Below are 16,206 nucleotides of genomic sequence, written 5' to 3'. Positions count from 1 at the left end.
GTCCTTCTGTCGCCGGGGTTCTACAATTGCAAAAACGCTAGGCTGATCTGTTGTGTCGTGATGACGCCAGGGCTAATCTGCTGTGCACAAATCGCCAAGGCTGATCTGATGCAAAAACGCTAGGTCTTCTGTGGAGAAAACGCCAGAGTAGTCGCGGGAGTTGGTCTTGCCTGTTGAGCAAGGTGCTCCTACTACCTCTTCTGCCAGAAAGTGCTAACTCGGGTTTGCTTATATATTAACTTAGCAAAATTGCCCTACCTACTTTTGTTGGAAAGTCACTTAAAAATAATAAGTGAAAATACCAATAAATAGGAAAATAAGCTAAATGCACTGGAAAATTCCCCTAACTGATGCTAATGGATTCTGATGGGAATTCCGATGATCATGCTGTGTGTAACCGGAGGATATGCATCTATGCTATGTGACTGGCATGCACAGTCTACGAACAGACTCACAAAAGTGCCAAATCACTGCTAATCTAACTTGATCGGACTGACTGAACCCTGCTGTGGTGTAGCTTGTCCACAGACACATAGGGTTGGGATGTGTCACGTGACATCCCCTCCTTTTCAAAGTGAGGTACTGGTACCGAACTATATGGCGTCGAGGGAGATTGCCAACAGCATCCGGAATCCTGGAAGGGACTCTTTGCCGGCCCATCTGATGTGTGGGTCGTGCGGTACTTGAACTTCATAAAGGTCTGCAACGCTTGCTTCTTTGGGCCGCGCCGAAAGCGACACAAAGTCTTCTGAATCTCCTTTCTTGCGTCAACTTCGTGTAGAGTCCTGCTTCTTTCATCTTCAAGAATCTCCATGGCTGAAAATTCATGAAACCATCTCCAACACAAAACCATGAACATACCCATTCCATGTAAAGCGAAGGAAAAAAATCTTGTCTTTGCTAAAGACTGTGTATGCAATGTAGACGAACATAGAGACGGAGTGACAACCCGTTCATCAAACACATGCAAACAATGAGATCGAATCTTTTCTGTTTGATCGAAATCGATCAACTGTGGCAAATCACAATGGAAATGCCCATGCTTGGTGCTCATACTATCATGTGCTCTTTCGGAAACTGTGTCATGCCAAGGAAGAGACATGGAATGTGACTTCCTGACATACAAACTTTTCAACTTTTCATGAACAATCCGCATACATTCATGCTCATCCATGAGAGAAACGTGCTCAACATACAATATGTCATGCCTAGGAAAAGGAATCACATAACGATGCTGACTAAAATACAAGAAACCTTCACGAATGAAACACTCGAACAATGCGTGCGTACCAATCATGCGAACACATAATACTTCCTGTGATGGTTCTTTGGACCAAGGCTCAAGAGCCAAGATCGGTTCAACCTGAATGATCGAATCGTCCTGTGGGGGTTCTTTGGACCTCGACTCGAAAGCCAAGATCGCTTTTTCGTGATTGATCGAATCTACAACGAGGTTAGCTTCGCTAGAAAAAGCATCAACTAACACATCATCCTTGTGAACAATCACATCATCTTCATGCAACTCATCATGCTTGTGAGAAATCACATCTTGATCATCATGCAAATCATCATGCTTGTGAGAAATCACACCTTGATCATGCAAATCATCATGCTTGTCCTTGCCATCCAAATCATTATGCAAATCATTGGCATCCAAATCGTCATGCTTATCATTGTCATTCAAATCATCATGCAAATCATTGTGCTTATCATTGTCAATCAAAACATCATGCAAGTCATTGTCAATCAAATCATCATCATGCTTCACATAATCATGCAAATCCTGTGTTTCATGCTTGGGAGAAGAAGAGACTGAGAGAGTCTCCTTTTCCCTATCCTGTTGAATCTGTGCCTTTATTCGAGAAAAGAGCCGCAACATCTCTTGCCTTATTGCTTTGTTCTCGCAATCAAACTTGGCTTGCATTTCTTTGTTCTCTCGATCAAATTCTGCTTCTCTTGCTTTGGCTTCCAAGTGTGCTTGCTTGCTCTCACGCGCTATGGCTGCCATTCCTTCTTTGTATTTACGATCTATGGCTGCCCTTCGTTCTTCGTAAGCCTTTCTTTCTGCTTCTCTTTCTTGGTCTAACTCCTCCATAGGAGTTCGTGCAATCTTTGTCGTAGATGAGGAAGGGTCGGAAAAACCTCCTGGTGGGGAAAATTCTTCTTCGCCTCTCTCATGCTCATCACCTCCAAGCGAAGTATCCATTCCGCTTCGAGTGATGACTATTCTGCAATCGTGGGTTCTTGTGGGTTCTTGGGGTCTTGGGTTCTTAAGTTCACGAGGAACTTGGGTTCTTGAGGTCCTTGATTCGTGAGAATCTAGGGTTCTTGAGGTTCTTGAGGTTTTCTTTCACTTGCAAATCGCGTTGGAGAAGGATCTTCTCTTCACCCGAGTTCTACTCCTTTCTGCGGGCGCACCCCTTGGCGGCCTTGCGCTCACACCAAGGTTGCTTTTTCCCACCTCACGTCGATTGGCCGGCCACTAAGTGCACGGTCCGCTCTCAATGAGTGAAAAGAGACACAAGGGGAGGCTGGACAAGCCCTTCTTTCTTGGGATTCCTATCACTCTTCAACAAAACACGATTCGGAATCGCCACGCCCAAGTAAACTTGGGTTCGTGCGATCGCAACAAGCAAAAAAAATTCTTGTGGTTCTTGTGGTTCTTCCCTTGAGTAATGCAGAACACTTCCAAAGCTCTGATACCAATGTTAGGTGCAGCGGAATGAATGTTGTTTTTTCTCAAGATTAGTGATCCTTATTGCTCAAGGTTCCTTTTAGTTCTTAGGGAAAGAGAGAGCTTTCCGTCTGTAGAGTGTTGTGGTCACGAACAAAGTGAGTGGATATTGTGCGTGCAAGTGAATGAGACTGAGAGAAGGAGAGAGAAGAGATACGACACCCGAGAGGTTGTAAAACCCTCCTCCGAAGGTCCCACTCTCGTCGGCGAGAGTGGTCTATTCTTTGATTGCACAAAGGTGTACAATGCGTATGCAATGGACTATGCAACTTGGTCTATGCCGATGACGACGACGACGACGACGACGATGGCTGAAATCTGAGATCTTCTAATCGCTGAATCTCGGGACTGTTTCGGTGGCTGAAAATGATTGGTTTGGCTGCGTTTTCTTGGCTGAAAAATGAGGTTTCTTAGGGCTGAAAACTGATGGTCTTTACGGGCTGAATCTGCTACACTTGAGGTGAATAATGCCGGTCTTAATTTGCTGCTGAAATCCAAAAACGCCAGGGGCTGAAATTGGTCCTTCCGTCGCCGGGGTTCTGCAAATGCAAAAACGCTAGGCTGATCTGCTGTGTCGTGATGACGCCAGGGCTAATCTGCTGTGCACAAATCGCCAAGGCTGATCTAATGCAAAAACGCTAGGTCTTCTATGGAGAAAACGCCAAAGTAGTCGCGGGAGTTGGTCTTGCTGAGAAGTTGCCTATTGAGCAAGGTGCTCCTGCTACCTCTTCTGCCAGAAAGTGCTAGCTTGGGTTTGCTTATATATTAACTTAGCAAGATTGCCCTACCTACTTTTGTTGGAAAGTCACTTAAAAATAATAAGTGAAAATAAATAGGAAAATAGGCTAAATGCACTGGAAAATTCCCCTAACTGATGCTAATGGATTCTGATGGGAATTTCGATGATCATGTTGTGTGCAACCGCAGGATATGCATCTATGCTAAGTGACTGGCATGCACAGTCTACGAATAGACTCACAAAAGTGCCAGATCACTGCTAATCTAACTTGATCGGACTGACTGAACCCTGCTGTGGTGTAGCTTGTCCACGGACACATAGGGTTGGGATGTGTCACGTGACAGTATGTCACGAGGACGTGGCAACTGCTAACCTTAGTTGTTGGTTTCTTTCCAATGACTTTTGTTTTATTTTTGGGACCCTCTTTTTGAAGTTACAAATGGTAGGACATTGTATGGCCAATGTGAACGGTAGCTTCACCCGTAGATGGAAAGTTGGTCGGCACTGGAATTCGTATCGTAAGAGGATGTCTACACTCAGTGCAAGGTCATGTAGGTCCCCCCGTCGCACTTAGCAAGTTGGTGGATACTAGGAAGTGAACTCAATAAAGGCATAAAGTCCAGGTGGGATCACCAACAGACGTCAGAAAGTATCTAACAGTTGGGCCACATTGCCTTTTGGATGCGGTCCCAATGAGGATAGATGGTCAGATGACCAGTGGGAGCCCAATGGAAGCATCTCCTAAAAATTAGGGAACTGCTATTTTGGGTCGTGAAATGTGTTCGCGTCATTACCTTCGGTATGACCAGGGGAACACTTTACAACTCTGCCGTGAAGTCAACTGGGCAACCAATCAAGAGATTTTTAGGCGGTAACCCCGAAACGGGCAAATGCTTGTAAATGTGCCAAGTGGCACTTTCTTGTGTACTTGCCTCATTTAGAAAAAGTGGCGCTGATTTTTAAGCTGGGAGAGGCCTCACTTTGCATTTTGTCACAGGTTAAGAGCTATGGAGTGCTTTCTTTCCACCCTATGTACAATGTGGTGCTAGGAGTGATGCCCTGCACACTAGACATTGTGCTCTGCCCCCTACGTGCAGTTATGTGATGCTCCACAAGAGGGCTCTTCATTTGACTAATGTACAGTTGTGTGGGTTCATGTGCGATTGCCGAGGCAAGAGCCTCTTGCAGAAGTACTGGATTAGCGAGTGGCTAATCCCCGCAGGTACAGGTGAATTCGGAGAGGTTTCACTCCAGTAATCTCGTCCGATTCAAAGGGCAAGTAGCCCTACAGGTGCGGGAGCTCGAGGACTTGCTATGCATGCAACCGCCTCGTGAAGCGAAGCCCAAAACAGGGAAATACAGCCTGCTGTGTATTTTTGCAGGCTTAGGGTTTTGGCCCTAAACGGTCCGTAATACTCCCCATAGGTCCGGGGACGCGAGGGGACCGTTGAAGAGGTGATCTAGCGCATTTTCGGGGCAGAAAACAGAGAATTCAGCGTGCTGCAGATTCTCGACAGGTTTTGTAAAGTGTCCGTATGCGTCAGGAAAGTCGTCTATTGCGTGGGGATACTGTCTGTGAAGCGTCCTAGTACAGCTATGCTGCCGAAATCGGGCCAGAATAGGTGGATTTCAGCCCGGATTATGCGGGACAGCTTGTAGGAAATCACAAGTTTTATTCCCTCTATTAAAGTATAAAGAAATATTGAAAGGGGCGGGCCTACAGGTTGTCGGGTCTGCTCGGAGCATTCTAGCTTCCGAGCCGTGTGTGCGCTTAAGTGCTAATTCCCGTCACAGGTTTCCTTTTCACGTCCTCTCTGTGTGTGTCTAAAGTAAAGAATTTTGGGTGAAAGCCAAAGCCCACCGCCCCACGGGCCGGTTTCAATTGACAACACAGATTTATGAGAAAGAGCTTTTGGCGGTTATCCATGCTCTTACTCAGTGGCGGCACTACCTACTCGGAGCGGATTTTACTATCTTTACAGGCCATCAAAGTTTACGCTACTTGTTGTCACAGAAGCAGCTATCCGAAAAGCAGATGCGGTGGACGAACATCTTGTCACAGTTTCATTTCCAGATTGTCCATGTTCAAGGATAGAAGAATTTAGTGGCGGATGCTTTGTCTCGGAAGCCGTTGGTTCTGACTATTTCCGCGATACATCATAGGAGCTTCAAGAATATGGTAGATCAGTATGCCACAAATACAGATTTTGCTGATATTTTTACACGGATACAGGATGGGGAGATAGTAGTGGGATATTCTATTCGGGATGGCTACTTGATGAGGAAAACCATGTTGTGCGTTACACAGCTGTTGAGGAAAAGGGTTATGACCGAATGCTACTGTCCACCTTTTACGGGTCACTGCGGCATTGCCACCACCTTGAAAGGAATAGAGAGATACTTCTTTTGGCCGACACTCAAGAAGGATGTGGACGAGTTTGTGCGCGGGTGCTTGGTATGCCAGAAGGTCAAGTTTGACAGGCATAATGCACAGGGATTGTTACAACCTTTGCCCATTCCACTCGCCCTTGGGAAAGTATTGCAATGGATTTCATTTTTGATCTCCCGAGAACACAGAGTGGTCACGATGGTATCTGGACTGTTATTGACAAGTTTAGCAAGCAAGCCCATTTCATTCCAATGAAGAAAACAATCAAGCCAGGTCATTTAGCGAGACTGTTTGTGGCCCAAATCTTCAGATTACATTGCAGTTCTCGTCATCTTTCCACCCGTAGACTGGCGGGCAATCCGAGATTTCCAATTCAGTGGTTCTAGATTTATTGAAGTCTTACATCTCAGATTAAAAGACTCAATGGGAAAAGTATTTAGCTTTGGTGGAATTTGCCTACAATAACACGATGCACTCTTCGACGAGGAAGGCGCCATTTGAGATTATTGAAGGTGCTACAGAGGTTCCACCCTTCCTAAGCACGAAAGATAATATTTTTGAAGCCAATGAGTTCACGCCCGACTCGGACACGGCTTTTGCCAAGGTGCGCAAGGCTTTGCAGAAATCTCAAGAAAGACAAAAAAAGGCAGCAGATCACCATCGTCGTGATTTGAAATTGAAGGAGAACGATCGGGTGCTTTTATGTTTTGAGAAGGCACGCCTGACAAAGAAAAAGGGAAAGGAGAAACTTTTTCCAAATCTTAGTATGCGATACTACGGACCTTTCCAGATCTCCGAAAAGATAAATGATGTCTCCTTCTGACTGAAGCTGCCCGAAACTTGGAGGATTCACAATGCTTTTCATGTGAGTCTCCTGAGGCCTTTTAAAGGCGATGTGCCCGAAGATGCGAAGTGGAAGAAAACGAGGAGATCCTTGTTCTAGAACAAATATTGGCACATAAAGATAGAAAGATTAAGGGTAAAGTGATAAGGCAGTTGTTGATGAAATTCAAGAACTGTCCTGCATTGAATGCGAAGTGGATGGAGGAGGACCTAGCAGATACTCCTCAGATTGTGAAACTTTACCTTGAAGCTTTTGGTCTAGCATACTCTATTAGCATACTCTATTCCAATTGGAACCTCGAATTCAACTTGGCCGGAAATCTGGTGCACTGGGTATGCACAAGAGGGGAGTTACTCCGCTCCTTTGTCAACAGATGCAACAAATTTTGAATACTAGAGTCATTGATGTCTCTTTAAGCTTCAGGGATACTAAGAGCTTACAATATTTTGCTATAGCTTTATGAAATGGAATTCCCGATAATATGACACTGATTTGTTCTTGACTTGTTTAAGTGCAGGAACTGATAGACGAAATGACTGCGGCATTTTTGGTCTGAATGATCTCGATAGACATGGTTGCAATAGGGATTAGTCAATCGGGCTCCTGAGTGGATCTAGATGCGATTGCTAATTGCATTGCCGATAAATCATATGATCTGAGATCCGAATGAATGTTGAATGTGATTTGTCATGGAAGTGCCACCTCTTAAAGACATGTAAGCAAGAGGAACGCTAGAGGTAAATATGACATCACTGTACGAGCCCACCTCTCTAGCATGTGTCAACCATATTTGCATCTCGCATAGATCTTCGTTGCTTTCTCATATGTCTGAAACAACGCCTAAAATGTCCTGTGTGACCACAATGCCAACATCGCATATATCGGCAACTACGAGCCCGCCGTCTCTCACGAGTTGTCACTGTCGTCTTTGAATAGTCACACATGACGGATGTCATATCAGTGAATAGAGCATATGCAACAAAAATGTATGCACATGCCCACCCATATACACACTACTTAAGTTGTTTATTGCCGTCTCTCGTCTTCGTGACTAGAACTCGAGCTAGAGTCCTTGTCTTCAAAGTTGGTGTTTTCTTCTTGACCCCTTCTTTGCTAGGTCGAATAAAGGTGACTTCTCTTCTCAAATAGATTTTTAACTTAGACTTATGTCCCTTGCGTGTCATCGAATGTCCCAAACTCTTCATAAGTTTGCTCGCTCGGCACTCTATCTCCTTATGAATGTCCTGTACTGAGACGCAAGGTTGTGAATTCTTGAAAGCTCTCTGCTTTGCTTTTTTCTTCATTGCCGACTTGAGCTTTGGGTTACTGACGTTCTGCCCCTATTTGTAAATTTCCATCAATGATTGATTCTATATAGGTTTCGCATATAGAGGATGCTTTGTAAAGCTAAGACGTGGGTCCATCGAGGCCTTTGCGTGCATCTGGAGATCTGCAGCGTCCGATCATCTTCTGCAAGCTCTTCAGACTGAGCCTACCCTATGGGTCCTTTTATACTAATTTTGGATATCAGCAAGACCTCAAGTTGCACGTGAGTTAGAAGCTCCTTTAAAAAAACTTAAAACGTCTATGCCAAGTCTCAGTTGGATCTGCACCAAGTACCTGCAAAGGCAGACCACACCTTTTATACTGATTTTAAATACCAGCCAGACCTCAAGTTGCACTTGACTTAGAAGCTCCTTTCAAAATCAGTTGGATCTGCACCAGGTGCCTGCAAAGGCACACCACGAAAGACCTGCACATGCCCGCACACATCATGCTTTTGCGTTTCCAGCCAATACGTGACCGCTAACACATGCTACTAGTCTAGACTACCAAAGAATGCTCACAAATTCCCGACTCATCCTGCTACAATCACTTATGGAAAGGGGTTTTAAGTGATCTCGCGGATCCGTTCAGACATGTAGACAGTAGGTCCTGCGAACAGGCTGACATAGTGCACAAAATTCCTTAGGTTTTCCCATCTGTGGATTGGCTCTAAGTTGTTGAAGTATATCACGTGGCAATTGAACCATCCGCGAGAGACCATGCTGTTTGACATCCACATGTACAATCTGAAAGTGGAAGTTGACCCAAAACATGTGTTGTTCCAAGGTCTTGGACAAAAGTCGCAAACTATCCAGTGATTGGTGACTTTTCTAAACAGTAAAATCAGCCCCAAGAAGCCAATGCTTTCAGGGCTCCAAAGAATGAATCATAGCAAGCAACTACTCCTCATGCACGAACATGGTGTCTGGATCCAATTCTCCTAGGCAGCAACTTGTGAATCCTAGAACCCAACTCCATTACTTTATGAATTCATCCTTATTTGTAATCCATATAGGTAAAGCGTTGAGATTAAAAATGAGGAACTCTCTAGCTGGTGAATAAATGTGATAAGGGCTGAAAATGGAAAATCCAAAATCAAAACCCTCCCCTCCAAAAAGAGAGACCAGAAATGAACAATAGGTATGGCATCCATGATGCAGCACATATGCCACATGACTGAACGCACTTTGGACCCACAAGCCTCTGCAAATATCTGTCTTTACCAGCTTATAATTGAAATTTTCTTGATTACCTGAAACTCAGCACATGCCTTGCCTATCCTTTCCCTGTCCAAAGAGTCAACAACATAAATCTGCATACCACATTACCCACAGTTAGGCTCTTCAGAGGCACTTGCATCTTCGTCTGTCATATAAAAGATTACAGCACAATTCAAGCCAATCTATCAGTCTTGAGCTCCATATCAACGCGACCACATATTGTCTGCAAGATATAGAGAAAGGGAAAAGGGGAAATTGAAAACACACCAGGCCATCAGTATTGTTGAAATAATGTCTCCACAATGGTCTTAACTTTTCTTGACCGCCTACATCCCAGACTGTAAACACTACATTCTTGTACTGCACTTTCTCAACATTAAAACCTGCACCAAATTGATAGGCAATCACGTGAAATGGTAAAACCATGCAAACTGTTTCAAAACATTAAAAAAAAAAAGCACACAATTCTTGAGTGCAGGTCTTGTAAGTGGTGTATGTGTGTGCCCTCAACAAAGCCTTCCTAAATACGAAACAAAAGAATGTTGTCAAAGAGGTTTGTGTGCAAAGTCTAATATAAAATGACACAAATCAATGATGCCACCGTAACATAGTAAAGATTTTGAAAGGAAAAATTAGTCTAGCTTTCAAAATGACACAAAGTCTGATATTAAATGACACAAATCAATGATGCCCACTTAAAATTGTAAAGGTTTTGAAAGAAAAAATTAGTCTAGCTTTCACACTAAAGCTTATTCTTCTACTCTGCAGATTTCCAAGCAAACACATAGCTACAGGTGACATTGGAAAAAAATTATCGTTGTTCTCCACGATGTCCTTAGCACATAAAATCACATGATCCACACATACAAATCCAGCACAATTTGATAGGAAAAAGCTATTCTTTGCTCATAATGAGTATTCCAATCGCATTAGAAAATTATATGGTGGCCTATGACTATACAGCTCAATGAAATATGAGATAAATATTGCTCACCAATAGTTGGTACAGTGGACAAAATTTCTCCAATATGCAGCTTGTAGAGTATGGTGGTCTTCCCAGCAGCATCTAAGCCTAGCATAACCACCTGAGACAGGCCAATTTAAAAAACGTTGGTGCTCAAATCATTCAGAAAAAAGTGAATATTGACAGAAAAAATGACTCAAAATTGGGGTTGGTAAGCAATACCAGGAACTCAATTCTTGTTCACAATGTGCAAGCAAGCTTACAACCCTTCTAGGCATTCCTACCATCCCGAGACCCATTAAAAAAATTCCTTTCAGAATTTTCCATGTGTGATCTATATATCCCTCAGTCTTTAGTACTATGGTGAAATGCCTATGATACTTACAACCCAACAACGTATCTGGCAGGGTGGCATGTGGACAAAAGCATCAATGTGCACCCCGTGTTTTCAGAAGCTTTCATGAAGTGATAAAAGCTCTTTCAAGCACCCTCAGACACTCCCAACTTGATGTACATAGCATCAGCCAAACAAACTAAGCCACAGACTCGCGATGTAAACAGCGCGTGTGTGTTTTGGTTTGGTGGGGGGGGGGGGGGGGGAGGAGGAGAGAGGGAGAGAGAGAGAGAGAGAGACCCGCATCTCCTTGTTGCCGAAGAGACTGTCGAAAAGCTTGCGAAACGTCTGTCCCATTGAAAGAGTCGAATCGAGAATCACTTGGCAAGCATACCACTGAGGGTATCGGTGCGAGATGGAAAGATGTCGAAAGAGAACGGAAGCTGCGCACAGACCGAGAGCTACCTGGAATACTAAGTGCTTCGCAGACGTGATGATCTCGAATTAACACAAGTCACAAAGCTTTCCTGTGCATGATTTTATTAAAGGAGCCTCAAACCTTTGGTCCGTGTGGACAATGTCTTTTATTTTTGGCCTTTAAAAAAGGAAGCCTTAGAGAAGTGCATGCTTTCAATGTTTTCCGTGATGATTGTGACTTACCTTAAAGTATTTTGGTTTAAAAGTATTAAATGGATATTTTTATTTCACCTTTCATTTCCCTTTCTCACATGGCTTAACTTCTCTTGCATTTTATTCTTTTAGAATGATAAAGTGAAGCTTCACCTTACATAATTCTAGTACCTTCTATACATATACACACACAATATAAATACATAAATATATAATATATGTTAATTAAAAAAATTTATTAGATATGTAAATTTATTTATATACACGTATACATACTTACATATATATATATATATATATATATATATATATATCTTAGTTCAAAATCCTACAAATTTCAAAAAAATTGCTTGTACTTTTGGTTTGTTTATTTGCGAGGACGACACTTGATTGTTTAATACCAAGTTACTTGAGGATGGAATCCAATATAGTCGAATTTTCAAAAATGCTAGCGACGGGTAAAAAATAACAACAAAAGAACGTGCTCCCAAACAGACCACAGTGGGCTGGGTGAAGATGGGTTGGCAAATCGAGCCTATTCTGCTTTAAGAAATCCTTGCCACAGCAAGTGGAGGTTGTCGAGGCTATTATTGTAGCGATTCCACCAACGCTTATCAAAAAGCAGTTAGCCATGGAAGCTCAGCTAATGTTGGTTTTTGAGTTCAGTGGAAGAATCCCGAACAGGTTTGAGATGATTCAATGGCTTCAGGACCCTCAAATTATTGGTCATGGAGGAGCAATTGAAAGTACTTTTAACCTAGCTAAAGGGTTTTGTTCAGTGAGATTCAAAGAGGCCTCCGATGTGGAAAAGAACCTCCACAAAGGGCCCCTAGTATTTAATAGGACTACGGTCTATGTGGTGCCTTGGGAGCCAGTGTTCGACTCAGCCGAATCTTTACAAGGGTTCCATCCGGTCTAGGTGGAGTTTGTGGGACTGCCTAGTTGGCTGTGGAATAATCTCAGGATGCTCGCTAGTCAATTGGGCACTCCCTTATTTATACCTAACAAGAGAGGGTTTGGCAGAACCTCAAATAAGGTTTGTATAGGATGGGATGTGTCTAAAACTCCACCTAAGAGCATGGTAATCAATGTCGTTCCTCTTTCTCAATGAACCCCTCATTAATGATGGAGTCTCTCACTATCCTATCTTGGGGTTATACAAATTGGCGAGCGAGTATTTCCGAGCAGCAAAATTATCGAGCAAGTCCCTTTAGACATTCTTTATTACTTAGAGAAAATTGCAAAAGTGCAAGCGGGTTTTCCAATGTTTTGCTCTTGCTCTCACCACAAAGATCATTGTCATCAAAGTCCTCTGTGATGACTAACACAAAGCACACTTGATCACTGCGTAAAGAATCGTGAGCCTGAGACCCTCATCCTTTTCTTTGAGAGGCTCTTCTAATTGTAGGACTACACCAAAAATTTTCAAAAAACCAAACAACCCTTTAAATCACTGCACAATCACCACTAACATTCGTGTTTTACACATTGTCATTTATCATGTAGTCAATACACTCATTGTAATCAACACACGCATTCTATGTTGAAAGGCAAGCATGAGGTAAAGTCTAGCTATGAGCAAGACGTGATAACAAAATAACATCATATCTTCATTCTTATGAGGAGATACCAAAGATGAAGTTGCATTATTACAGCAACAAAAACCTTTGAGATTAGGACGCCTTTATGTCACAAACAAAATAATCTTAATGACACAATGCAACTACACGACATTGTTTGAGCTAGTGATTTTTTAATCATGAAGAACTATATCATTACAAAAGGAAATTTAAGTTCTTCCTTCCTTACATTAATGCACCAAGTCTTCTACATCCTTTTCAATATGCTGACTAGCGATGATCATGTTATGCATGTCCCTGATTATATTCTCAACACAAAAATTTGGCTACTTTTTGTGGGTGCCCTAGTTTGAGGCATCATTGTAGCATGTGCAGCAAGTCACTTGTCTTATTAACATTAAGATTGGTTTCAAAAAAACATGATCTTCAATTGTATCTTGAAAGTAGCTTTGACTCATGTGCGTATGACACCGGTTCTCTGTTTTTGCAATCAATCCCTGGCCCTACCTCTGCAATTTTTATAATTGAACACATTGATTCAAATATTGTTCCTTCAAAATTTTTGGCACATTGACATGGGTCTTGCTTCTATCCGAGTAGTAGTTCTCAACACCATTTCCTTCTAGGTGTTTTGGATTGTAGTAGTTTTTTTGGCATTTACATTTTTCCCCATTGAACGGATAGGTTGCGTGCCACTGTCAATGCTAAGGGCAGCAAGGGCCACGTGCCAGAGGGAGGGGAAGGGGCTCGACTCTCAAGAGAGGCTCATGTACGTCAAATGTATGGTGCTTGTGGCAGCATTGCAGATTCTTAAGCCACATTCAATGTCATCCAAACACCAAATGTGCACTCACATAACATTCTTATTCACACATATCTTTTGCTACACAACAAGGCTTCTGTGCAGAAGCTATGATGCTTTTCCATAGAATGAAAAGTGCAGGATTTTCCTGGAATATGATCACATTCATAAGCATTCTTGAAGCATGCACCACCCAAGAAGAAGGATGTGAGATTCATCACTCACTTGTTGTGAGAGGATTTGAAGCAAGCACCATAGTGGCAACTACCCTTATCACAATGTATGGAAGCTGTGGTAGCTTGACAAATGCAAGATATATATTTGCCACTATACCTAAGAAAAACGTGGTGTCTTAAGGTGCATTAATTACCACACTCATCGAGAACAATAGGCTAGAAGAAGCACTAGAAATTTTGTTCAGATGAGTAAACAACTTGTGGTACACGACAAGGTAATGTACATATGTACACTCAATGCTTGTGCTTGTTTTGGAGCTCTGAAAGAAGGCCAAAGTGTCCATATGAAGATGATTGAAGAAGGGTTTGAGCAAGACATTGTTGTTGGGAATGTTCTTATCACCTTGTATGGACGATCTGGTGATCTAGATAGTGTAATGATCATATTCAAGAAAATGAGGAAGAGGGATTCTGTTTCATGGTTTGTCATCATCTCGGATGTGCACAAATTGGAGATTTGAAGGAAGAGTAAAGCCTCTTTAATCGAATGAAATTGGAAGGGTTTAAGCCCCACTGCCCCACATGTTTCAGTTCTTGATGCGTGTTGCGGTTTAATTAAATGAAATTGGAAGGGTTTGAGCCCCACACTGCCCCACATAGCCTACTCCTCCATCTCCTACTCCTCTGTCTCTCACGCAACCTTCCACTCCCTCTGCTTGCTGCCTTGCTTTGAGCCTCTTTCCTCTCTGTCTCTTGCTCCCTCTTTGACCTACTACATCTTTTATTTGAAAGAAGAGTACTGCTTACGCAGCTTTATGCTGCCTCTGCCTCGGCCTCTCCCTGCATGCTATTCATTATACAAGCATTGTGAATACAAGCCATACACTTGCTCTTCATCCTCAAAGTCATCTAGCCCAAGCCTCCTTCAGTTAACGCAAGCAAGCGAAACCCTCTGTTCGGAGGTGGACTGATGGGCACGGTGGCGACGAAGCAGCTCGCAAAGGAAGGCGCAAGCTTAGAGCTGACAATTCTGCTGGCATTGTGATACCTGTCGAAACCAGTCCGCGCCAGCGCGGAACGGTTCCAGCAGGTTCACAATTTGCAATGCAGCAGGGCTCGACTCTCATGTGGCAAGCCCAAAGTCAGCAATGTGGGCAGAGAAATTTCAGTCCAGGAGGATGTTGTTGGGCTTGACATCTCCGTGTATAATGGGAGGGTTGCATCCCACATGCAGAAATTCCAAAGCTCTCACTGTGTCCCTTATTATCTTCAACCTCTTCTTCCAATCCAGACGCTCAGGGTACCTGCAAGCTCCAATTTTGCATGTATTCATACACCAAAAGCCTTAATCTTTTTCCATGAGTACAATAGCCAAGAAGGCTTACCACATGCGAATCAAGACCACTACATATAAAAAGCAGTGGTGTCTCCATGTCCATGCATCTAGTTGCAAGACGCGCACAGAGAAGAAGCCAGGCCGACGGGTGTAAGCTCCCTTTGGATGCGCAGTACCATGATCAGCTGGTGCAGAGCTCTCTCTCTCTCTCTCTCTCTCTCTCTCTCTCTCTCTCTCTCTCTCTCTCTCTCTCTCTCTCTCTCTCTCTCTCTCTCTCTCTCTCTCTCTCTCTCTCTCTCCCTCCATAAATTTCACGAGCACTGTTGCGGCCGCCATGAAGATCAAAGTAGCATGTTTCTTTTGGGTTTTTGAAGGACCGCTTCACCATCGCTCGCATGCGCCTGCACTCGCATCGCCCCATTTTAGCATTGTAGATGTGTGTGATATGCGCAACAAGCCACACAGAGAAACCTCTAAGCAAGGAGCTTGTGAAACTAGTTCTGAGAGCAGGCACTGACTCCCGCATGCACGTCTCGCACTGCGTAAGCTTGCTCATGCACAGATTGAACAAAGCCAAGAGCTGGATAGTTGCTATGAAACGCCTCACCCTCATACCCCAAGCTAAAAAATCACCCTACCCTCATGACCCTTCCCCTCTCTAGTCTGTTGCTGCAACCAGTCCGCGCCGGCGCGGACTGGTTGCAGCAACGAACCAGGGAGAGGAATTAGGGTCATGAGGGTAGGTCATCACTTTTTTTAAGATCGACTGTAGAGAGGGATAGGGTCATGCAGATAGGGTCAATCCTTTGAAAAAAAAGAGAATATTACCAAAATACCCATCTAATTTGTGGAATTTTCCAAATTACGTCCCAAATTTTAAGAATTCCTAAAACATCCCCAACATTTTGTCATAAATTCCATAAACGCCCTTCAAATTTTCCAAATTTTCCAAAATACCCCTGGTTGCGAGATTAAATCTTTCCAAAGATAAAAACATTTGTAGCTTTTAATAAGAAGATGATTTTCTATGAATACAAGATGCTAAAACTAAAATTTGAGTTGGTTATGTAGGCCTTGGAGGTGAATTACTTCGTTGTTTTTAGACATAACTGCCTTTTTTTACGAGGTAATT

At 43.1% G+C, this 16,206-nt stretch overlaps 2 protein-coding genes and 1 pseudogene across 2 annotated transcripts in view; 1 reads left to right on the top strand and 2 right to left on the bottom strand.

Annotated features, from left to right (window-relative positions):
* Positions 1-2,251, bottom strand: part of LOC147444129 (uncharacterized) — a 60,768-nt gene extending 58,517 nt beyond the window's left edge. The window contains exons 1-2 of the mRNA XM_086527644.1: positions 1,591-2,251; positions 965-1,548 (exon numbers count right to left, since the gene is read on the bottom strand). Of these exons, the coding sequence (XP_086383770.1) occupies positions 965-1,548; positions 1,591-2,206 (1,200 nt within the window). The 5' untranslated portion in view covers positions 2,207-2,251. The remainder of the gene's footprint in view (positions 1-964; positions 1,549-1,590) is intronic.
* LOC147444128 (uncharacterized) overlaps positions 1-11,107 on the bottom strand; it is a 70,383-nt gene extending 59,276 nt beyond the window's left edge. The window contains exons 1-4 of the mRNA XM_086526850.1: positions 10,851-11,107; positions 10,247-10,337; positions 9,520-9,635; positions 9,285-9,344 (exon numbers count right to left, since the gene is read on the bottom strand). Coding sequence (XP_086382976.1) covers positions 9,285-9,344; positions 9,520-9,635; positions 10,247-10,337; positions 10,851-10,907 — 324 coding nt within the window. The 5' untranslated portion in view covers positions 10,908-11,107. The remainder of the gene's footprint in view (positions 1-9,284; positions 9,345-9,519; positions 9,636-10,246; positions 10,338-10,850) is intronic.
* A 3,446-nt stretch (positions 11,108-14,553) lies between these two features.
* LOC147444127 (uncharacterized) lies at positions 14,554-15,087 on the top strand (annotated as a pseudogene).
* Positions 15,088-16,206: the final 1,119 nt, after the last annotated feature.

The sequence above is a fragment of the Adiantum capillus-veneris genome, chromosome 13, assembly GCF_014529385.1.
Source record: "Adiantum capillus-veneris isolate H3 chromosome 13, ASM1452938v2, whole genome shotgun sequence".
Lineage (NCBI taxonomy): Eukaryota > Viridiplantae > Streptophyta > Polypodiopsida > Polypodiales > Pteridaceae > Adiantum > Adiantum capillus-veneris.
Note: the sequence above shows the minus strand (reverse complement) of the source record. Positions and strands in the feature narration are given on the sequence as shown.